This window comes from Limanda limanda, chromosome 15, assembly GCF_963576545.1.
Source record: "Limanda limanda chromosome 15, fLimLim1.1, whole genome shotgun sequence".
NCBI lineage: Eukaryota > Metazoa > Chordata > Actinopteri > Pleuronectiformes > Pleuronectidae > Limanda > Limanda limanda.
In genome coordinates, this window is record NC_083650.1 from 4,008,613 (window position 1) to 4,033,450 (window position 24,838).

The following is a 24,838-nucleotide window of genomic DNA, read 5'->3' on the forward strand; positions in this document are numbered from 1 at the left end:
AATGTCAGAGCCTCAGGACGGACTTTAGTTGGAACTGAACTTGATCTGTGGAAACTCCCCGGTAAACATTTGAAATAACGAAAGACATAAAGATATGATGTGTTTTCTTTGTGGCTCCACAGTTGAGTGAATCTGGCCCCTACTCTCTCTATCAATGTATTTGACTCTCCACCTCTTCCTCTTCTCCCCTGTATCCTCCTCCTCCTCCTCCTCCACCTCCTCCTCTTCCTCCTCCGCCTGTATAAACTGTGTATCATCAGTCATGAGGCGGTTGAAGGTTAACGTACGTTTCTCTTCCTCTGACTCTTTCCTATTCCAGGCAATGATCTCTATCTCCACATGCATGAAACCACAAGGTAGCTCTAACTGACTCACTTTGCACACACGCACATTTGAACCACTACACAACAATACTGGCAGAGAAGAGCATGTATGTAAATGCTCAATGCAAATTATTTTTATGACATAATTTCTGTGACGGACAAATCATTTGCATGATCTAATCAGATCGATTCTTCTGCCTTTGATGAGGACGCCAACAAAATGTGTGTTACCCAAAAACACCTTGATTGTGTGTGTGTGTGTGTGTTTCATAGCTGCCTTGTTCACAATGCTGAAGCCAGCATCACTTATTCAACAGGGACAAATTAGGCATAGACAGACACACGGCTAAACAGGAGGACGAGCCTGAGTGGCTGCCGACAGGAGACCTCTTTGTGTGTGTCTGTGTGTGTGTGTGTGTGTGTGTGTTCTGTTCTGGTTTGTTTGAAGTAAATCTACTGCATTAGCAGCAGGAGTGAGTGCAGCTGTATAAAGTCACACTCCAGGTCGAGCTTGTGTGTGTGTGTGCGTGCGTGTGTGTGTGTGTGTGTTTTATTCATTTATGTTGAACAAATGGACTCGATAAACAGACTGTAGCACATCAACTGTAAAAGGTTTTAACTTCATCACTGCTGGACACTGTTGGTTTTCCACTATTTGACAAAGTAAAAGTACAAATATAGTGAAATAGTAAAATACTCCACTACAAGTAAAGGTTCTGCATAAATACTCCTACTCAGTGTTTTTCTCTGGCCCTCTCCTTTCTGTAAAAAGTCAGTTTATGGGCTCAGACTTATTTTGAGGTTTAAGGTTAAAGGGGCATTCCACTGATTTCACACAGGAAAATCAGTTTATTAGTTATGGTTAGTTCCAAAGAGTCTTTGAAAACAGTTGAGTAATGTCGGCCGTGGTTCCAGAGAAACTATGACGACACAGTTTTAACAACAAAGAGAAAGAAAAGCAAACTTGTGGTGTGATGAGCAGAGTGAGAAACATTGTGGGAAGAGAAGGAATGAAGGTTTTTGATCTTGAGCATTATACTACATGTGCAATACTGATGTACTGTTTGGAATCAGGCCTCTGTACTTGATGCAGATGAAACTTTGTGTGAACGTTTCCCTCCACTTCTCCTTTTGATTAAGATCTTGATTCAAATCATGTTCATCTCACGTCCGCCTTAAATTCAAGTTGGCAAAGTTCTTGCGTCACTGTGGTGTCGGCACCAGAGGTCAGATATGATTCATCAGAAAATATGAAAATCAAAAGACAGAAACAGGATCTGGAGTGAGAGATGTATTTTAATGAGGCTGTGTTCCAATAAGGGTCCTCACAAGCATATTGGTTTGAACGTGTGTGTGTGTCTGTGAGGGTCTGCAGTGTGTCAGTCGTTGGGGGCCGTGTGCTCTCTGTCAGAGAACAGACAAAACACAATGTTCTCCCTGTTCTCTCTCTCTCTCTCCCTTTGTCTCTCCTTCATTCTCTCTTGGTTTTTCGCTCTTGGATTTCGAAGCCGCGACTGTACTTTTAAAGTTGCCGTTCATCTTCTCCAAGTTTACTGAACACACACATTTTCCTCTCAAAGTGAATCTGTTTGATTTGATTTTCAGCTTCTTCATTTCACCAGCAGTGATGTTGTGTGTGTCTGTTGTTGCTGGACATTTGAACCCAGTGTGGATATCGATATTTATGAGATAACCAGTTAGTTTTTCCTTCTACTATTGAATATCTTGTTTCAAAATGGGCTTTTTCAAGGTCAGATGCTGTAGGTTGAGATTAAATAAGTTAGTGTGTGTATGTGTGTTTATGTGCATGTGTGTGTGGTTGTGCATAGAATGTCTTGGATGAGTCTGAGCCATTACTTCAACAATGTCATGTGCTTTTACCTCAACCTTGAAAGGCTGCGGGTATGTTTATTTGTATCTTTGTGTGTGTGTGTGCGTGCGTGCGTGTGTATGCGTGTGTGTGTGTGTGTCTGTGTGTCTGTGTGTGTATGTGTGTGTGTGTGTGTGTGTGTGTGTGTGTGTGTGTGTGTGTGTGTGTGTGTGTGTGTGTGTGTGTGTGTGTGTGTGTGTGTGTGTGTGTGTGTGTGTGTGTGTGTGTGCGTGTGAAACAGGTGTAGACAGGAGCCGTCAGTCACTGAAGGACATTTATTTTTCTACATACATGTATGCACACAAACACGCACACACACACAGTGAGGCCTGAGTGGAACTTCATGTTCCTCCTTAGTTATGTTGACTGTGATAATCACGACATGTCAAATCAATATTAAATCAAATGACTGATCATGTTTTCGCTGCATGATACACACAAACACACACACAGCCAAACACACACACAAACACACACATCATTCTTCAGATACATTAGGGCAGAGGGGGAAGGGTGGAGGTAAACCTGCTCAATTGAGTTAAAGTCTTTAATTGAATTTGTGTGTGTGTGTGTGTGTGTGTGTGTGTGTGTGTGTGTGTGTGTGTGTGTGTGTGTGTGTGTGTTTGTGTGTGTGTGTCCCTATAAACAAGTGCACAGTTTCAGGATGTTCTCAAAAAAGGAAAAAAAATTAGATTTAACTCAATGTTAAATTATGCAGAAAACACACACACACACAAACACGCACAAACAGACAGTGTCACATGATGAGGACCATGCACCAGAAGAACCTCACTCAGTTCTGCCCTCAGCACTTTCAGTTCAGTTCTTAAATATATTGAAATATGTTGTTAATGTCGATGACTCACACTGAAGCTCAAAGTTTGAACTTCTCCAACGTGTGTTTTGCTTCATGTGTCCGTCCCGTTTCTCACCCTGAGCTTTGGCGTGCGACTCATCTTCATCGTTGGATTCGCTGTCGCTCCTCTTCAGGTGGTCGATCATCTTCGAGCTGCGACTTTGAAAACATTTCTAGTTTAAATCATCAGTAGTTTGTTATTTCAACAGCTCTGAATGTCGCACAGCTGCAGAAACACTGGATCCACACTCAGCCTCCTTCCTCCTCCTCCTCCTCCTCCTCCTCTGATAAGTCTATCTCTCTCCTGTGACCTCTGACCTCTGTGTGCGTGCAGCCGTCATCTCCCAGATAAACAGGTCGCGGGAGTGAAGGGTTCAAATCTATGACAATTCACACGCGCCCACAACAGAGGTGGACGCACCGAGGGGCCTTTTCCTTCCTCCTCTCTATTTTTAATCTCATCTGCACCTGTGAGCCTGAGTGAACTCAACAAGCAGCTGATGAATGGAGGCCGGTGACCTCAGAGGAAGGGTGTGTGTTTGTGTGTGTGTGTGTGTGTGTGTGTGTGTGTGTGTGTGTGTGTGTGTGTGTGTGTGTGTGTGTGTGTGTGTGTGTGTGTGTGTGTGTGTGTGTGTGTGTGTGTGTGTTTGGCCTTTTTCTCTCCTTGTTGGCGTCATAATCTGTTGGCGTCATAATCATAATAGAGCCGTTTTCTTTTAGTCACAGAAAATGTCATTACTATGATTTATTGTCCCACATGATCTGATCTCTCTTTTAATGAAATGAGGTCAAAGTGTTTGTTGTGTTAAAATCAGCAGAGCTTTGTGAGGATGAATGATAATTATTATTTCAAATTTTTGGCTTAATCCATTGTAATTTCAGATTGATTTGATTTGATTCGACTGGTTTGAGACGTCTGTTGATTCCACTTCTTCAGTCTCTGACGGAAAGACACGTTCAAGTCATTTTCTTGTGTCTGATTTATTCAGCTCTGAATAAAAAGCTGCTCTGATGGATCCATGTTAATATTCTGCTGCTCTGGTGCGTCGGCCACAGCCACTTCCTTCCTTCCGCTGCGTCTCCTAGAAAAAGCAGATGGCCGAGATTACTTATCTAATTAATACTCAAAACGCTCTCAATCTGTTGATTGTACCGATGATGAAAATCCATTAAGATCCAAAAACATGGCTGCACCATAACAAGGACACACACATACACACACACACACAGACACACACACACTTTAGAAAGAGTCCACAAACTTTCTGTCCTCCCCCTCATTTGTCACTCTCTGCTTTCTATCTCCAACTGTATACTTTACTGAGCCCACGCCTGCTTGCCTTCACTTCGTGTGTGTGTCTGTGTGTGTGTGTGTCTGTGTGTGTGTGTGGGTGTTTTTGTGTGTTTAAAGGGGGATTATGGACACTGTGGGTGGTACAAGCTGCTGGTAGAAACTCTCGCTGATGCCCACTTGCTTTTATGAGATAAGCTTGAAAACTCTCAGAGACACACACACACACACAAGCACACACACCCTTGTACATATACACACTTCGCTGTGTACTCATAAACACGTGCAGTCACTCAATTGATTAATCTTCACAGCTTCTCTCTGGCCTAAATACAGCCAGAATTCAGTGTGTGTGTGTGTGTGTGTGTGTGTGTCCGTGTGTGTGAGAGAAAGAGAGAGCAATACATACTTGAATGTGTGTGTGTGGGTGTGAGACAGGAAATGTGTCAACCTCTAGTTTGCTGTATCACACACAACATCGCGTATATGTGTATGTGTGTTTGCGTGTGTGTGTTTGTGGTTGTGCGTGTGTGTTTGTTACCACATTAAAAGTGATTCTGTGAAATTTTGTCCAAACAGGAAGTTACGATCAGCTTCCCACAGGTTGGCATCTCGTCTGTGTGGAGGATGAAGAAGATTGTTCTGATATTAATAAACATATCATGGAAAATGTTTATTCAAACCATAAAGGTTTCACATACATATGGAAGCATTAACAGGTTAAACATCCATAAATCCACCAGAGACTTTAGAATAAAGAACAAACTAGTGTAAACCACAACCTGGATCAAGTGATGGTGAAGTTTCATGCAGAAAATGAACAGAAATCTTAACCAACACAAACTCAAATACATTTTTGTTGACGTCTAACACAACTCACCATATCAGGGAAAAGCTATGAAGAAAGAAAGACCAGCTACATTTATCTAAGGCAGATTTTTACTTAACTTTCTACTCGTCTACTTCTTCTCATTCGCTCACTTATGGCTCCTTTCTTCTTCTTCTTCTCTGTCTCTCTGCAGATCGACCTGGAGCCGGAGGGGAAGGTGTATGTTATTATCGACCTGTTGGGATCTTCCAGTGAAGGTGAGACACATGTTTCTAATCATGTTACACAGAACACGTATGTTACACAGAGTCACAGCGGTTGAAAGTGCTGCTGAAGCTTTCAGTCTTGTCTCATATTATTTATTATTATCTATCTATTACTATTATTATCTGTTAATTTCACAGCTGATTTTATTTAAATATCCTAAAACATGAGCAGAATCTTTTTTTTAGAATCCATTTCATCCCCTTTTGAGATTTAATTTTCCGCAGACGACCAGACGGGCAACTGCTCACATGCTTGAACTATGCATGTTACTGGAATTGTCCACTAGAGGGCACTACACAGAACTCAGACTATGTAGAATTAACAGTTTAAAGTAAATGAAAATTAAGGACGTCATGATATTGGCGAGTATCTGTCCCCACACTGCCCCTACTGTTCATGTGTGTATAGCATTTATTTCTTAGGACGTGCACAACCGACACGCGGCAGCCATGATTCATACGTGTGGTTAAAATCAAGTGTTTCTCTGTCGTAACACAACAGCAGTGTTTATTAACACTGCTTTTCATTATTTTAACTAGAAAATCTATTTATCACACACATTTTTATGATTCAGTTTGTGTGTTTGCGCGCGTGCGTGTATGTGTGTGTGTCTGTGTGTGTGCGTGCGTGCACCAGAGTACGTGATAGAGAGACATGACAGAATGGAAGAAGAGAAAGACAGAGAGGGAGTTAACCGGAGGTCAAGAGAGGGGGAGAGAGGGGTGATAAATTGATTAGTAAAGTGGAGTGTTCTCTAATGGACCAGTTACATCATCACAGGGGAGGGAGCGATGGTTAGAGAGAGAGAGAGAGAGAGAGAGAGAGAGAGAGAGAGAGAGAGAGAGAGGTCTATGGATTTGTTTCTATTTGTTTTTGTGTCTATCAAATTTTGGGGACAAATAAAAACCCAATCAAGTCCCAATAACATGAATCATTTAAGATTGGTTTTCAGATAAGGGCAATGTTATGTTTTGGTTAGATTAATATTACGTTATATTAATATTAGGTCAAGCTAGGGTAAGGTTAGTGGTTATAGGTTAAGGTTTGTTTTGGGTAAGTGGTAGTTATGGTTAGAGTCCTAATAAATCTCCAGGAAACGAATATAAGTGAATGTAATGTCCTCTGAAGTCATGGAAACGTGTGTGTGAGAGAGTATGTGTGTGTGTGTGTGTGTGTGTGTGTGTGTGTGTGTGTGTGTGTGTGTGTGTGTGTGTGTGTGTGTGTGTGTGTGTGTGTGTGTGTGTGTGTGTGTGTGTGTGTGTGTGTGTGTGTGTGTGTGTGTGTGTGTGTGTTTGTGTGTGTGTGTGTGTGTGCGGCTGACATGGCAGTTATTACTTAAATGTGTTTGCATAGCACAGACCACATGGATGACCTGTCAGGTCTGCAACCGACCTATTAGCTGTCACACACACACACAAACACACACACACATACACACACACACACACACACAAACACACACACACATACACACACACACACACACACACACACACACACACACACACACACACACACACACACGCATATACACACTGGATCCAGATGTTTTGGCTTCATATTTCAGGAAGCTGTCGCGTCGTCCATCTTGATTTAAACCACCAGATTGATCTGAAATATCAAAGTGTTTAAAGCGGCCTAATGTTCAGTGTGATGTTGAACATTAACATTATTACGAGTGTAATACACATTCCAACCTGTAGGTTTCTATCAGGACGTTACGGTTTTTAATGAAGGTCGATGATGTCACTCTTTGTGTTTTTTTCTATTGTCGCTTATTAAATCTTCACCTTAACTTAACGAGGTTGTGATGAAGATGTCAGAGACCAGCACATACCATCACACACCCCTGAACCCTTCACCGTGGAAAAGTCTTACACTGTTGCTAGGCAGCAGTCATCAGTTGCTAGGCAATGGCGACGGGTACAGTGTAGTAAAGAGTGAGGACGGGCAGAGCAGGACAGGAAGAAGAAGAAACGCTGGATGAGGAGCTTGAAGAGAAGTTGGTCCTTGATGGAAACGCTGGAGGAAACACAGGTTGAATCAGGAGGAATCGGTTGCATTTAAAAAGGAAACTGGTTTTAATGTTGAGGCTGATAAGTCTTCATCATCTGAGGCCTGATGAGCAAAGAAACCTTCTGATAACACACATGAATTAAGACTTTATATAGAAAAGTGAAAATAAAATATGGTATAAACATTAAAAATGTATAATAGGAAAATGAAGTAAAAATATATGTAAATATTTTGCTAAATAGGTATTTATTCTGTCTCCAGATCATATTTTTTAGTCTTTATTCTCAGGTTAAAATTGTGGGAAGTTCTCGTTTCTGCAGATTTGTAAATAAATAAATAAAATTTAGTGATTTTCTCTATTTGAGTGCATCAGAGCGCAGAGATGTTCAGATGTTTTCACTTCCTGATCAGTACCTGGACTTTTCCACCTGTTATAATGTCCATCGATCTGACACTGCTCATTACTGTGTGTGTGTGTGTGTGTGTGTGTGTGTGTGTGTGCGCGTGTGTGTCTGTCTGTATGGGTGTGTGTGTGTAATTGCCACAGTGTCAGACAGTAATTGAAACCTCCCACTGGTGAAACCCTGTGTAATTAAGCTTGAAGAGCAGCAGCGACAGAATCAGACGCTGAAGTTAAATTAATCACTGAAGTGAGAACTCAGCCGCACTGTGACAGCACCATCCAGTGGCTGCATGGTGTAAGTGCGGCTGCTGTGTGTCTGTTTCTTCTTAGCAGGAACCCTACATACTTTACTGTGCACTCTTGTTGTATAATTGTGTTTGCATATGTGTTTGTGTATGTGTGTGTAGTTGCAGCCGACTCCATCGAGAATGAGGAGCGTGTGTTCCGGCAGCGGATGCGTCCCAGGAAGCGTCAGGGCGCCGTCCGCCGCCGGGTCCATCAGGTCAACGGTCACAAGTTCATGGCCACCTACCTGAGGCAGCCCACGTACTGCTCCCACTGCAGGGACTTCATATGGTAAACACACACACACACACACACACACACACACACACACACTGACTCCTCACTAATAAAGTGTTATTGTCGCAAGCTGCAGATGTAAACCAGGCTGTTGCTGCTCTTTTTAAACTCTGATTTCCTGCTGGAACCCGGCGCCTCCCACAGACCTGTCGTCTTGTTTACATGTAAACACGGTGGATGCTGTGAAGTGTGCCCCTGTAAACAAAGCCAGCTGTGTTTGTTTCCATCCCAACAAACTGTGTCGGCGTCACTCACACGGAAAACATGTGGCTCCGCTCTGCTCCGTGTGCTCAACTCCGCTCGGAGGGAAAAGTTTGATTTGTTTCACAATCACAAGGAAACTGTTAAAGTGTTTTGAAGTTTAGTTTATTTTGTATTCAGCCCGAGTGAAAACTCATCTCATCAAAGTAGAAAAAACACGACTGAAACAGGTTTTCTTTTTATCGTTTCATCACTTTAGAGTCAGAGTTAAATATTAAATAATAATGATGATAATTGTTTTCTGACTCATTCTCTCTCTGACTTTAGGGGCGTCTTAGGGAAACAAGGCTACCAGTGTCAAGGTGGGTCCGAGTTTTTAATACATGTTGCTTCAGGCATTTATGACACATAAAACCACCCTGTTAATGTGATCCTGTGTGTGTGTGTGTGTGTGTGTGTGTGTGTGTGTGTGTGTGTGTGTGTGTGTGTGTGTGTGTGTGTGTGTGTGTGTGTGTGTGTGTGTGTGTGTGTGTGTCTGTGTGTGTTCAGTGTGTACCTGTGTGGTCCATAAGCGCTGCCATGAGCTGATCATTACCAAGTGTGCTGGGATGAAGAAGCAGGACGACACAGTTGTGGAGGTACTGATCCACAACCTCCTGCTGCTTTTATTACACACAACACTTTAATTTTATTTTATTGCATTTTATTTTAACGCTTTACCTGAAAAATAAATCATTTGCAGTTAAATACAACTTTTTTCATGACTGGAGGTTTGTTACTTCACAGTTAATCAGTTTCCAGTGAGATCCGATGGTCTCGGATCCCACTGGAAATTGGTATTATATCATATTTAACTAGAAAAAATTAAAATCTTTTATTATAGTGGCTCTAACTAACTAACTAAGACATCAACTAACTCATCAGCCATAAGCTTCAAATGTTTGAGGCTCACATGACCTCGCTTGTCTGGAGCTGATCTGCAGGTTTATCTCAGTCTCACTGTCTCTGTCTCTGTCTCTGTCTCTGTCTCTGTCTCTGTCTCTGTCTCTGTCTTCTACAGTCAGTCGGGTCTCAGAGGTTCAGTGTCAACGTTCCCCACAAGTTCAGCATCCACAACTTCAAAGTTCTGACCTTCTGTGATCACTGTGGGTCTCTGCTCTGGGGTCTGCTGCGACAGGGTCTGCAGTGTAAAGGTGAGGACGTTTCCTTCAGTCCTCGTTATGACTGTGAGTGTGTTCAGCTCTAACTTCTCTTCACTGTGTGTGTGTCAGTTTGTAAAGTGAATGTGCACCGGCGCTGTGAGAGCAACGTGGCTCCGAACTGCGGCGTGGACGCCAGGGGAATCGCAAAAGTCCTCGCGGACCTCGGAGTCACGCCGGACAAGATCTCCAACAGTGCACAGAGACGCAAGAAGGTGACGCTGCCTCAGGTTGTAGAATTTAAATCCAGGAAACAGAGAGGGAGAAGAAACAGTAGAAGGAAAGGTTAAAGTGATTTTTGAAAATGGGATAAAGAACTTTAACGTGTAGATAAACGTCTGATACATCCTCACTGCACACGCTGTAGCTCCCACGCTGTGTAACGGCTGTGATGTGTTTGAAGTCAATCATTTAATTGGTTTAGATCTGAAGAGGAGGAAAAGGAGTCGGCTTCACTAAGTGAGAGAATGTGGGAAAAACTGAGAAAAGTTTCTGACGCTCCATATTAAGAACTGTTTGTGTAATAACTCTCTCTGCCAAGCGGGGGAGACAAAGTGTTTCTTACTGCAGGTATTAAATTTATGTAGAAATGAAAAAAAAAATTTAATTAAATTTGTTTCCATTTTGAGATTTGCTTGAAGATAAAGTTTGAGGGGACGTCTTTACTCTTTATTCTAAAGTCACGAGCTTTGATTTAGAACAACCAAATAACCCTGATCTGTTTATTTCTTTTTTTTTATCTTGAGTGAAACCATATAAACATAATTATATTGATGAGAAAGCTTTAAAGACATTGATCATTGATTGATTGTTTTTATTGGTTGATAGATTGAATACATTGCAGATGAAGGTGATGCCAGTGATGTGTTGTCTCTGATCAGCTTCCCCAGGGTCAGGACCCCCCGCTGCAGATTTCAGGGACGCTTCAGGTCGAAGACGACCGCTCAAAGTCCGAACCCACGTCCCCGTGTGACCAGGGTAGCAGATCATTCCGACCAATCACATGCAAACTTAAAAACCACGTGGACGAACACGCTGTCCTCACTTTTGTTTTCGTTTCTGTTCAGATGGGAAAGAGCTGGAGAACATCAGGAAGGCTCTGTCGTTTGACCACCGCGGGGAGGAGCACAAGACGCATCCCCTGTCCTCGCCATCCTCTGTTGCCGCGGTAACGGGGGACAGAGGGGATGGAGGCGGAGCCAAAGTGGAGGGAGGAGGGACCCGGGCGAACGGTGAGGTCAAAGGTCCCAGTGCTCCAGAGGCCAGGAGGATGAAACTGCAGGACTTTGTGTTCATCAAGGTTCTGGGGAAAGGAAGCTTCGGAAAGGTGAGTTCACGACCTCTAAACTTTGACCTTTGTGTTTTTGTCACTGCCACTCTGACGTTTGTGTGTCACATGACCAGGTGATGCTGGCGGAGCTAAAAGGCAGCGACGAGGTCTACGCCGTCAAAGTGCTGAAGAAAGACGTGATCCTGCAGGACGACGACGTGGACTGCACCCTGACGGAGAAACGCATCCTGGCCCTCGCCAGGAAACATCCGTACCTGACACAACTCTTCTGCTGCTTCCAGACTAAAGTAGGAATACACACACACAGACACACGCACACACATATCTTCACAACACACACATACAAAGGCAGACATACTTTAAGCCTGCAGGGGGCGACATCAGGCCGCGTTTGAATCTGCAGCTCACACTAAAAACACTTTTACTAATGAGTTTATTCAAAGCAAGGAAAGAAAAAACATGTATACATCATTATATTCACATAAATGAAGGTGTTGAATGTAAAACTAAAGAATAAACAGCTCCATTTATTATTAAATTGAACAGTTTTATTCATCAACTCACACATAACACAAGTCCCTATGAAACTACATTTAAATCTGCTGAATCCAGATTTTACTTGGATCTGACCATATTGCTCACAGTTATATTATATTATATAAATAAAAACATATTCCTGATGTACATCATCAAGATCCACGAAATATAACGGTCGCATTACTGTCCCGTAGTGTCGTGGAAAACCGTTCGGTGTTATTCTGCATCATCTTTTACTTGAGGTAATAAAAGAACGGCTCCGTATTCTCACTTCTAATCAACACCTGTTCACTAAGAGCCGTGAAGAAGCTATTCAACAGAAATCACATCCTCTGTTTTCTCGGTTGCGGCTGGAAACCGTCGTCACGAAGCCGAGCGGCGCTGCTTTCTGGCCTGGGAACGATTTTTTAAGGTTACTTTAAAACATAAGTCATTAGTGAAGCATCTGCCATCGAGAGAGTGAGAGAGTGAGAGAGAGAGCGAGAGAGAGAGAGAGAGAGAGAGAGATGACAGACGGGCAGCCGAGGGTGGGACGCTGCCAACGACAACAGCTCCTCCAGACCCCAGTATGTTTTCTCTTTCGTATGTTACGTAAGTGTTCCTGCCCCGAAATGTATAGAGGCACTGTACATGAGCGTGTGTGTGTGTGTGTGTGTGTGTGGCAACCTGAGCCTGACAGGTCTCAAACGACAGCACAGGTGTTATTTTTCATCCGAACTCAACACAACACGAGCTGCACACAAGCTCACAGCAAAACAACTGAATTATTTCACAATCATTTACTGTGCATTTTCATGCTTTTATTGGTATCGTCACATGTTCCGGTCGACTGGGAGTCAAACCAGGAACCCGCTCCATGTGGCATTTGTGCCTTATGGTACGAGTTTCATCCATTCGGTCATGAAGTCGTTCAAATGTACGTTTTTCACGCTTTGCTTTTGGATAATTTGCGTTAAGAAAGAAGGGATGAGGACGGGTAGAGTTCACCTAGAGAATTTTGAGAACTTTCTGAACTCCACCTCATGATTTGGGTCGTTACTCACTGTCTTGTCTTTCGTCATCTTCTTTATTAAATCAACATGGAAATAAATATCTGGCAGACGGGCATAAAGTTTTATTCTGAAATGAACTGAATGATGAGTTTCACCTGCAAAACCTCTCGTGTAGACTTCAGATATTTTCTTCTCTTGATTCTGAAGCAATCACACAAAACACAACCACATTTTCCTGAAACCTGAAGACGAGCAGAAGGAGAAATATGTGGGCGAACGAGGACATTCAGCAGAGCAACCGGATTGGTTTAGTTTCTCATCGTGTTCTGGAAACGATGGCGTCTCCTCATTCCTTATTAATTTCCTGTTCAACTTCCTCTAGAGCAAACACACAAACAAACAAACAGGAGAGAGAGAGAGAGAGAGAGAGAGAGAGAGAGAGAGAGAGAGAGAGAGAGAGAGAGAGAGAGAGAGAGAGAGAGAGAGAGAGAGAGACGGAGGCTGTGACGACACTTTTCTACGTCGTTGTCCTTTTGTTTTTTCTTGTGTCTCCACATCAGACTGTCTGGTGCTTGACTGGACACACACACACACACACACACACACACACACACACACACACACACACACACACACACACACACACACACACACACACACACACACACACACTGGACTCAGGGCTGATTGGGATTGTGTTCTTGGACAAAACAAAGGGATTGTGGTTCTTACATAACGGCTTTGTTCCTTATCAGGGACCTGATGTGTATTCCACATGTGACCCCGCCCTCCTCGTCCTCCTCACCCCCCCGCCTTCACCTCCGTCTCCCGCGTCCTCTCTCTCTCAATGTGATTACAGTAAACAAATCCACATGTAAGGTATAAACTGTACACACACATTCAGCTTCATGGAGGTTTGACTCTTCACCTTTTACGTAACTTTGAGGCCTGGCCACTGAATATTGGATTTCATATTAGTTCAGTGCATTGTTGGGATTTCTGACATCGCTGCTTGTGCAATAATCAGATTAATGGCTTTGGGGTTAATTAAAATCACCTGATATTAAATCAACATTGAGCAATTTCTCAACCGTAAATAAGCAGCTTGATTAAAGTGAGTGTGATGTTTTGGGTTCAACGTCATTATTGACTCCTTATTGGTCGAGATAACTCAACACTTGACTCTTAGGGAACTGGAGGAACCGGGAATCAAACCTTTGACCTTCCAATTAGTGGACAACCTGCCCGACCTCCACCTCCACCTCCATCTCTCTCTTGTTGAGCTTCTCTTCCTCCTCTTGCTGCCACAACAGTAACATCTGTTTCTCCACCTGTGCTTTCACTCGTCTGTCACATCTGTATGAGCGTCTCTCTCTCTCTCTCTCTCTCTCTCTCTCTCTCTCTCTCTCTCTCTCTCTCTCTCTCTCTCTCTCTCTCTCTCTCTCTCTCCTCTCTCTCTCTCTCTCTCTCTCTCTCCCTCTCTCTCTCTCTCTCTCTCTCTGTGAAGAGAACAAAGCTTCATTAATGGACCCTGCTTCTTTCTGGTTTCTGTTTTTCGGACTCTGCTGCGTCTGATCTTCACCAGTTACAGCTCATTTAAAAACACTCGCTCTTCTCTGTAATCTCTCTACCTCCCTGTTTTTATTTTTTTAACTGAACCCCTTCACCCTCTACTCTCTCCTTTATTTATCATCTTTCCTTCCCCACATTCAAAAATACCAGTCCCCTTATTATCACAAATATTGACAATAGAAGCAGATTTCTGTGTTTTTCTCCGTCCTCTCCTCGTGCTCCTGCGTCTCCCGGCCTCGCTGTGCGAAGCGGCGTGTGGCCCGGTGCTACTGTTGTATAATGTTATTTACATTTCTCTGTGGTAATTAGGCCGATAGGAGAACACGGCTGCGATTGCACAGTCGATTAAGAAGAGCGGGACGGAGTCAGGAATAGAGACGGGGGAGGGTGTGGGAGGGGAAGGGGGGGTGTAGGTGGGACACAGGTCACAAAGCACAGAAACCGTGTTTCAGTATAAAGACGTCACAGTGCACCAAATTGTTCCTTAAAGAACAGTTGATATAAAGCACAAAACAACAAATATAAATAAGCTTATGCACATATAACCGTCTGCAGTCTGAACACATCTGTGTCAACAGAGCTTCTCTATCTTGGTTAAAGCTTTAAAACAATTGAACAAATCGCACACTCAACCTCCATAAAACCCCCGATCACTTCACTTCACTGAATAACAAACTTTTATTGGAGGTTTTTTTAACCAATAAAAATCAAGGGTTGTGTTCACTTGTTTGTCTGAGTACCAGAAGAGAGAAACCAAGCAACAGCACAAAGCCTCAGGGTAAAATCACACACACACACACACACACACACACACACACACACACACACACACACACTGCAGGCACATGCAGGTATCTCAGCCAAATATGTGTCAGTCATGAACGGAGGAGAGTTGTTGTAATTATTTTTATAGCATGTCATTAGCTGAGATATGTCTGCTGCTGCATTTGCTTTTCTTTGGATGCAGTTCAGGCATGCACACACAGACACTCACACTCAAACACACACACACACACACACACACACACACACACACACACACACACACACACACACACACAAACTTGAGTTCCCACCAAAATCTCTCCTCTGCCACCCAGTTGTGTTATAGAACCAGTAAACGTGACCTTCGTTGTGCAGCAGCTATGATCGCTGAGTGTGATTTCAACCTGTGGTTCCTCCCTCTGCCAGTGTCCTGCCTGGTTGTGTAGCATCGTCCTGGTTGAGCTGACACACCCGCTCCCAGATGTTACAGTAGATATGATTGAAATAGAAGGTGGACACGTTTGAAATGCTGTCGAAGTGGAAGCACCGACAGAGGAGAAGAGGCAGGTTGGAGCCGCACTGGAAGCCGCCTCTGAGGTCTGGTGGTCTGCAGGTCGACCAGGAAGTGGGAGAGGCTCGTTTTATGAATGTGTGCTGCACGTGCATCTGGACACTATACACACATATACAAGGGCCTGCTACCAACCGGCCTCCCTGACTTATTGAAATTGATTTGCACATATTTGGCATGATGGCAACTCTACAGACTGGTTTGTGTTTGAGATAGAGCTCAAACAGCCTGGTTCCAGAAATTAAAAAAAACATTTGTATTGTACAGTGGCCGATAGCTCAGGCAGCTGATTCTCATATATTTCCCACATTAGCATCTTTTCACCTGAGTGGAGATAAACAGGAATCAGACACGAAGGTAAATGTGTCTCAGCCTCTAAAGAGCTTCGTGCTCCCTTTATGATTACGACAGAGGTTTAATGATGACTCTTCAGAGAAGTGATTTATGTCATATGTTTTAATTAACAATACAACTGTACATTTCAGAGTATCAATTAAAAAGAGCAGATAAAGCACAAATTGAGTTCTTGACAGTTCCATCTCCTCATTTCAGAGGGAGAGTTTGTCAGAGGACTTGTTTAAACAGCCGTCTGTCTTTCTCCTGTATGCCCTCTTCTTCTTCACTGGGCGGGTTTTTTCCAACACTGGTGCCTCCTCTGCCTTCCTCTTCGTTCTTCGGGACATGAACCTGGGTTGAACCTGCCCTTTTTTGAAGCTCACGTTTCTCTTCTTTTTTGAATGGTTGCCATCGCCTGTGGGATCATCCATCTTTTCCTCCTCCTTCTGGGGCTCTTCTGGGCCCATTTGCCCACTCGTGTCTTTTCCAGTGGCTGCCAGTTGTTCACCGGCTTGAGAGTCGTCTGGTCTGTGATGTGGATAAGAAAATAGTTTAACTCCTGATTTGAAAGCTGTGGTTTGACATTCTTCCCATTGAACTCTGAGCAAAACACAAGAATTTTTACCAAACTGTTGAGCTATTCTTCTACAATATAAAATGATGGAGACAGGTAGATATTTCAAACACCAACCTGTTGTTGATGGTGGAGGTCTGCAAGAAGGAAGGCTTCTCCTCTCTCATCCCAGCAGAGTCGCCCTCCCCGGCCGGGCCGGCAGTGCTGCTGGAGGAGACCCCGGTCGGGGACTTTGTCTTGATCACCACGTGTCTGTGTCTTCCACCGCCAGAGCGCAGATCCTGGCAGATGTCCATCAGATCCTGACACCTTTTCACACTGGAAGACAAAAGGAAACGTCTTAATCTCCTTATATCTCATATATGTTTGGCCTATATCTATGAGCACAGACGTACACGGAGCCTCTCAGCACACACTTACTAGGAGCAGTTTCTGAATTGACCCTCAAAGTGGCTCATGGTGATGAACTGACTCTTGAGAATTTGCCTAGGGGTAATTCTGTGAGACGGGTTCATCTGCAGCATATCTTTCAGGAGGTGGACAAAGCACTCCAGGTCCTGGAGTTCAGCAGGAGTCATCTGTAACAAGATGAGAAGAAACACTGTTTGTTAAAGATCTGTTGTGCTGTTATGAATTCATCCCGGCTGTTGATCGAACGAGAATTGAAACAGTTGACCGAAAAGAATAGTTTGCTCCAAAGGCAGTGGATGTCACAAGGGAACGAAACACAGAACTAAGGAAAGACACCTTATTTGGCAGCTATAAACACAGCCAAGTGATGGTAAACTCATTTCTTACCATGCTTCTTGCCATCCAGTACTTTGGCCAGAACCAGTATGGAAGGAAGTTTCCATCATGCAGTGGGCTCCCAGCTGAAAACAGAATTTGCTGAACCTGAGAAGAAAACACAACGTTGTGAGAGTTAGTTCACGTCAAGTTTGCAAACTCATCATAGTTGATCAGATGCATCAGGTGCACTTGTATTACTGAGACGTATGGAAGAAGTGTGTCTAGTTTGTCTCATTAATACAAAATACTAGAAATCAGTGAACTTCTACTGGAAACTCTCTCACTATTTAATCGAATGTGTGGATTTAAAAGTACAAAAATGTCTCAGCGTGTTTGTAGTGTTTTCAGTGCAGCACGTGTGATACTGACCAGCTCCTCCTCAATCGAGGCAGAGAACAGTGGAATGCCCGTAAACAGCCGGGTAGCAATGCAGCCTAGAGACCAGACGTCGATGGACTGGTCGAAAGGAGTTTTCCTCAGAATCTCAGGAGATCTTAGAAGAAGAGGAGAAACACATTCAGTTTCATTTATTACAGCAAACACAGCTGTCCCAGGTATACAGATGTGCTGTCAGTTACTTACCTGTAAATCAGGTTCTGCTGGACGTCACCTATCTGCTCCTCAGGATTGGTGCAGGCTGAGCCAAAGCCAATGATTTTGACTTTCAGCGGCTGGATGACGTGATCCACCATCATAATTTTTTGTGGCCTCAAATCTGCATGAACGATCCCTACACTTTCCAGGTAGTCTAAGGATGCCGCCAGCTGAAATCATGAATAACACAAGAATAATCATGAGCTCCAGAGTTCATCTCCTCAACAAATATAAATATTCACTGAAGGCAGCAAAAACAGAAACAACAATTAGTCCGATATTCTAAACTCGTAGAGTCGACTATAGGAACATGATAGTTTGGAGATAGACGAACATGCACAGCACAAGTGATTGTACAAACTAAATATGATGATTGGAGGAACTGAAGGTTTCCATGTATCCACCACAAGTCTCCATCTCTAGTCTTAAAGGACATTATGTAACTTAACATAGTGCAAACATCTTTCATTAGTTGTTACTGAAAGAAAAACACTTGCAGTTTGAGAGGAAAGATGCATTTTGAACCCACGACCCAAAGTCTACAAGCCCATCCTCTAACAGACTGAGCTACTTGACCAGAGGGAAAGATTCATTTTGACGGGTGTAACAACTTGGATTTGACAAAACCTGTAACAAACTAATCTTAGAGACAAAGTCGACCTTTAACCCGACAAAGCAGTTAGTGTAAGAACTTCAGGTGAAACAACGAACCTGCTCAAGAATGGGGCGGATCTGCTCCAGCCGGAGATGTTCATCCGGGGTGCTCTGCATGAATTTGTTCAGATCTATATCCAGGTGCTCAAACACGAGGCAGTAATATCCCTCGTGGGTGAAGGAGTCGTACAGTGTGGCGATGTTGAACTCGTCTGAGTGAAGCTGCTTCAGGGTTTTTAGGGTGGCCTCCTCTTTCTCTGCCCACTTAATGTGCATCATACTGATCATTTTGACAGCCACCGTTTCATTGGTGCTCACATTCGTGCATTTGACAACGTTTCCATGTGAACCAGAGTTCAGGAACTTCAGCACTTGGTATTGTGTAGTGGGGGAGCGGATCAGGTCTCCTACACGGATTTCCATCACACTGTTTTGGGACATGGTGACGGAATAATTCTCCTGTTGATTTCTCAGATCTGTTGGGAGAATGGAAAAGAAGGAATTCAGACACAGACAGTTCACATGTATGAAGCAGAAACGTTTACAGACACTTCATCGTGCTCAGGCCTTTGAAAACTAAAACTACTGCTTCAATCAAAGGTTCATTACAGACCAAACATGAGCTCACACTGTATACTTAGTCAAATATATATGAAGATAAAACTACAAATGACACATGAAACTATCTTTTCTCAACCTTTTACTCCCACCAAGCTCAGATAATAATATAGTTTGTTACAGGGGCGGCTCCTGGCATAGGCGCAGTAGGCGGTTGCCTAGGGCGCAAAATGCCGAGAGGGCGGCACAAGGGACTGATTTATCATGACGTGACACATGCAATATAAACCAATACATTCACATCACAACATCATCTTCTAAACCCGGGGACGCACCGGAGATAGAAGCGCCGCGAAAGCTGTCCGCTTCCTTTCCGCGCCCATGTTAAATAATTGGGCTGTTCGCACCGGCAGCGCCGAGGCCGCTCGCGATCTGCAGCGATGGTTCTGGGGTCTGTTCAATTTTTCTCGCTCGCTGCGAGCAAATCGGGCCGTAAAACACACTGAAAATTGATATATTTCAAACGATATAACATAAGTGATATATTATATACATGATTAAATATACATCCCATACTTCTCCTGGAGTTTAATTTCCCTGTTTATTGCCGCCACATGATAAAAATGTCCCCATCTTCAATTATGTACTTAATCCCAGTGTTTGGAGTGTAACGCGTTACTGTAATTCCACTACTTTTAGCGGTAACCAGCATGTAACGAAGTATTTTTTTTTAAATCAAGTAACGCAGTTACAATTACTGAAATTTAAATGAGTTCGTTAGCCTCAGTACGGAGTCCCTCTGGTACGGACTCTGGTGACATGGGTAGATTTTTTATTTATTTAACGAAATTAACGAATTTTTAATATGCTGCCTCAAATTAATTATTGCGTGGTAAATTACCAGCAAGACGGAGACGAACTGATCCCAAAGATCCATTACGCACACGACGCGCTTCTGTGCGCTTTGGAGAGGTTGCTTTGTTATTTAAGATAAACATTAATTCGTTAATTAAAAATAATTCCACCGATGTCATGTCACTACAGATATGATGTCGGAAATGGCAACAGAGTTGTTAGTGCTGTTGTGGCGATCTCAGGGTAATCTGCCGTGACTTTAATCCAGGACACCGGCAGAGTTGTTCATACTTTTAAGGCCGCCGTCATTTGCGATCTCCAGCAGCTGATCTTCTTCTTAACCAGACATGCTGGATTCACCTGGTTTGTTGACAAATGGGTCCGACAAATACCGTGCTGGTTTGTGTTCGGCGAAAAAGTGACGTGACCGAGACAAGCGTCTTGACATGCATAAAGCAAGAGTCATAACGCAGAGAATCCGGTCATTTTTCAAAATAAAACGGTTTTATTTTGAAAAATTACCGGATAATAGATAAAACAGAAAACATGTAAAATGTTTATTCTTTCTGTGCGGCCTGGTACCGACCTGGTGTTAGACTGTGGTAAGAGTTGAAGATGAGTCAAAAAAGGATTAAATTACCAGGTGCACGATTCAGAAACCGCAGCAAAGTAGGGTAGGAGAAGAAAGAACAATATAGAGGTAGAATCACCCCGATTGCGGACATCATTAATGTTTATTTATGTCGACATGACATGATATGCTGTCAGTACAGCTGATTTCAGACTTTTTATATTTTTATTATATATTTTTATTATTTTTTATAGCTTAGAATTTTGTCTGCCTGTGTGTGCATCTGTATACAGTCCAAAAGTTCTTGGGGATGCATGACAATTTGCGTGTGTATGTTGGGGGGGCGCCATTCTGAAATCCTGCCTAGGGCGCCAACATTGCCAGGGCCGGCCCTGGTTTGTTATAACATATTAAATCAGCTTAATTACACAAGTGTCAGGTGGAAAATATTCAACTCACCAGAAGGTTGATTCAGGGAAGGTGAAGTTCGTTGAGGCAAGAAGTTAAAATCTTTCAAAACAAAGTTTTAATCTCTGAAGATTTTCGCCAAGTGTTCCTCACGATAGGTTAACGAGACTGAAATGATGACGTTCTACGTGTGTTACCTTTCACTGTGCCTTTGATCTAGAATTATCTGATGCCTATTTACCATGTAGCTTTGATGTCCAATTAGATCAAAGGCATATTTGTCACATTTGTTATGCAAAACATCAAAGCTGCCTTTAATGTCTTTGATGTTTAAAATAAGTCTTATTTAAACAAACAAAACAGTAGGTGGCAGTAATTCACCTGGACGATGGTTGCCATCCGCCAACAAACCAAATGAAGAAAAAGAAGATCCTATTTTGTTACACAAACACATAACAGAAGGCTCCACATAAACTCAGCCTGTGCCAATCAAAGTGTGTTTTATATCTTCATACAGTGAAAGCTGCACTTCTCACATACACAGTCTACACACTAAGTTACCACTTTATTAGGTACAGCTCAGAGTACTGCAGTTTAATATTGCATTTTAGCCATTGCAAGGTTTATTCTGGAGGAAGAAAGAACAACATGTTTTGACTTTTGTTTTAATACTTTCAAGAATAGGCCACTATTGATAGATTAGATAACAAAGGATGAATCAACTAAATAGAAAATTATCTGAAGAAAAATTGTTAGATTGAGGGACTACTTGATTTACTGATTTAAAAACAATTGCTTGACTAGCTTGTTTACCTCATAAAGAAAAAACACAATTATAGCCAGAATGAAAACTGCTAGTGTAAATTTCTCCCTGGCTGCAGGAACTTCTTGACTTTTATTTTCAGTTGTCACTTTATCGCAGAACCACTCGTACCTTCTGGACGATTTAAGCTAAATAGACGATTTTCCATTTGCTGAAAAATATTTAAACTTGAAAACAAAAGCTTCAGGTTCGAGCAAAATTAGTGTTTGTTTGTGAGTCGCCAATGTGTGAACTTTTCAAATACTTGTTCGCAGAGGCCTGCTCTGACTAGATGTATAGCAACAAAATATTTAAACATCGTCAACAAATACAGCCAATCAGAGCCGAACGGACGTATTAGGTGTATGTAGCTTTACGTAGCTGTAGGTGTGTGTAGGCGTAAGTGTAGTTGTGTGTAGGTGCGTGTCATCAGTCATGGAGAGAGCTCCATGTCCAGATCACATGAAAACAATTCATGTACTTGGCATTAGAGATAAATGCTTCATCTTATTAAGGTTTGTTTCTTTCTAAAGACATAAATTGTTGAATCTGTTCCAGGACCACACACACACACACACATACACATATATGCACACACACACACAGACAAACCACACATGTGATGTTCCTCATATCTGTTATTATCGAGTATTAATATGAAAACAATCATCACAGTGTGAAGATGTGAATCAAACTCTCAGACTCCAGATTGTGTTAAATAGAATCACTGTGTGGGGCTTTATTCTGTGTGTGTGTGTGTGGTGCATGTGTGTGTGTGCGCCTTTACCAACCATCAGCCAAACGTTAATGACTCATAATGTTCCGAGGAAAATAAGCAGCAATTTACTGTTTTAGTTTCTGCACAAAAGGTCAGACCTGGTGTTGTTGTGATTTTGTTCCAGATGTTTGGTTGAGAGAGACTGGTTTTGATTTCTTGAGGTTTATTCAAAGTAGAAGATGAGGAACGTTCACACTGTGACAGAAATATGAAGTTAAAGGATTCAGGGGCAAAACTCTGGAGAGTATATTTACTTGATTACATTTAATCTGATAAGAACTTATTTGAGACAGTGAGTCTTTCTTTCTTTCTTTTTCTCTATTTAGTCCTTACTAATTTCCTTCTTGTCTTTATTCCTTCCTTCCTCCCTTCTTATTCACATCCCTGTCCTTTCCTTTATTGCTGTTTTCTTTTCTAAAGTCATTACAAATGTCCTTTTTGCTTTTTCTACCATTTAAGTCTCCATTTCTTTTTTCCTCCTTTCCTTGTTCTTTATAATTTCTTCAGTCCTCTTTCTTTTCTTCTGTCTTTATTTTTTGTTTCCTTCCGTTCGATTTTAGCTTGATTGACCTATTGATTACCTTTTTTCTCACTCTCTTTTTAACTGGTTTTCTCCTTCCTTCATCATCCTTTGGAGACTTGTTCTCTCGGGCGAAAACTTTAATACAAAACTTTAACTTTTTAAATTGTAACTTTTTTATTGTGAGGCTCCGCTGGATTTTCTTGTGTTTGTGTGTGTGTGTGTTTGTCAGACAATGAAGAAAGATAAAATATGACTTAATGGTTCGGGTTTAAGATGCGAGTCAGGACTTGTTTTACATACATCACATAACAGCACAGTGGCATTGAGAGGGCATATGTAACACAAACACACACACACACACACATATACACACAAGACACATGCACACACAGACACACACACAAACACATCAGTAAGATAATAATCAGGACATTGTGTTGTCGGGTTGTAGATCATCTGGGTGTGTGTCTATATAACAGGTTTTCAGAGTGGGAGGGAGGTGAAAATACATTAACCTATCTTTATTATTTCCTTTGTTATCAAGAGGAGATCATGAATTGTGTGTGTGTGTGTGTGTGTGTGTGTATAGATGTTAAAAGTTTTTCCTAGACTCAGAAACTAATAAAACTCCCCAGAACAAACAGAGTGAAGTTATATCAAACAGTCGATTGTTAAGAATCTGTCGAATCAAAAAACATCATCATGTTCACATTCATCACAATCGTCCAGAAATTCAGTGAAAAACTAAGGGGGGGGGGGGCTTTGTTTCAGCTTTGTCTGGGGGGGGGCAAAGACTTTGTGTGTGTGTGTCAGCAGTGGGAAGCCGGTATCTGTACATTTGTAATTACACTCAGGAAATGTTTATTCATGTTTGATTGGGTGGGACCAGCCGGGACTCTGGGTACATTTAAACAAACTATTTCAACATCCTGTTTAAAGTCTCGCTCAGGAGGAGCAGGGAGAGAAGAGAAAAGAAGAAAAAAATAACCTTCTGGCCGAGGTGAACGCACAGTGATTTGTACTGAGTCCGGAGGCACGTCGACAAGTTCAGGTCAAACTTCTCAATTAGAAAGCGAAGATGCAACGTTTGCAGTAAGATGAGATCAGGAAGCTCCGGTTCCAAAACACTGACCCAGAAACCATATGTTTAAACACTGACCGTTTATAAAAAAATTAACCAAGACCCCAGGGAGCGGAAAGTGAAGCCAATTCAGAAGTGCCTGAAACCTGTATTCTCTCCAACGACCAGAGGGGCCGCCAAACTCCACCTGAGCCTGTTTTGTCAGATTATTATTCATAAAGCAGCTAAAATGGCCGAACCTGAACCCTGATGTCATTTCAGAATTTTTGTTCGGAACCCGGTTGTGTCGGGTATGTTTGATGTTTGCAGCGTCAAGTATATAATGTTGTTAATTGAGGATGAGAACATTTGGAGCTATAACTGTACAACTTGCACTTTACAATTATCCTGTGGCTGAAGATATGGATCAGGGGACGGATCCAGGAATGTTAAATGAAAATAAACATAATATAACAATATTATATCACTCACCATTATGTTTATGTAATATAACCAGTTTTTTTATCTCAAATTTATGCGAAGATTTTTCTTCATGGTGAAATTCATCATCTCAGACGCAAGCAAATGACGCAGTGAAACAGACAGAAGGAAATCAGGTTTCATGACTTAGATCCTGTGTCTGTTTAGTCACCTCTGTTTTATTGTTTTCATTGAGGAAGAAAACGCAGGTTTACAGGAATATGTTTACTGCACAATAATAAACTGGAAACAATAAATATAGCAAATCGGTAAATCTGAGGTGGTTATGTG

General features: G+C 42.3%; 1 protein-coding gene across 1 annotated transcript in view; it reads left to right on the top strand.

Moving 5' to 3' along the window:
• Positions 1-24,838, top strand: part of LOC133020950 (protein kinase C epsilon type-like) — a 47,115-nt gene that overhangs the window by 9,052 nt on the left and 13,225 nt on the right. The window contains exons 2-10 of the mRNA XM_061087725.1: positions 5,363-5,426; positions 8,263-8,431; positions 8,966-9,000; positions 9,188-9,276; positions 9,699-9,831; positions 9,910-10,052; positions 10,719-10,815; positions 10,905-11,164; positions 11,242-11,415. Of these exons, the coding sequence (XP_060943708.1) occupies positions 5,363-5,426; positions 8,263-8,431; positions 8,966-9,000; positions 9,188-9,276; positions 9,699-9,831; positions 9,910-10,052; positions 10,719-10,815; positions 10,905-11,164; positions 11,242-11,415 (1,164 nt within the window). The remainder of the gene's footprint in view (positions 1-5,362; positions 5,427-8,262; positions 8,432-8,965; positions 9,001-9,187; positions 9,277-9,698; positions 9,832-9,909; positions 10,053-10,718; positions 10,816-10,904; positions 11,165-11,241; positions 11,416-24,838) is intronic.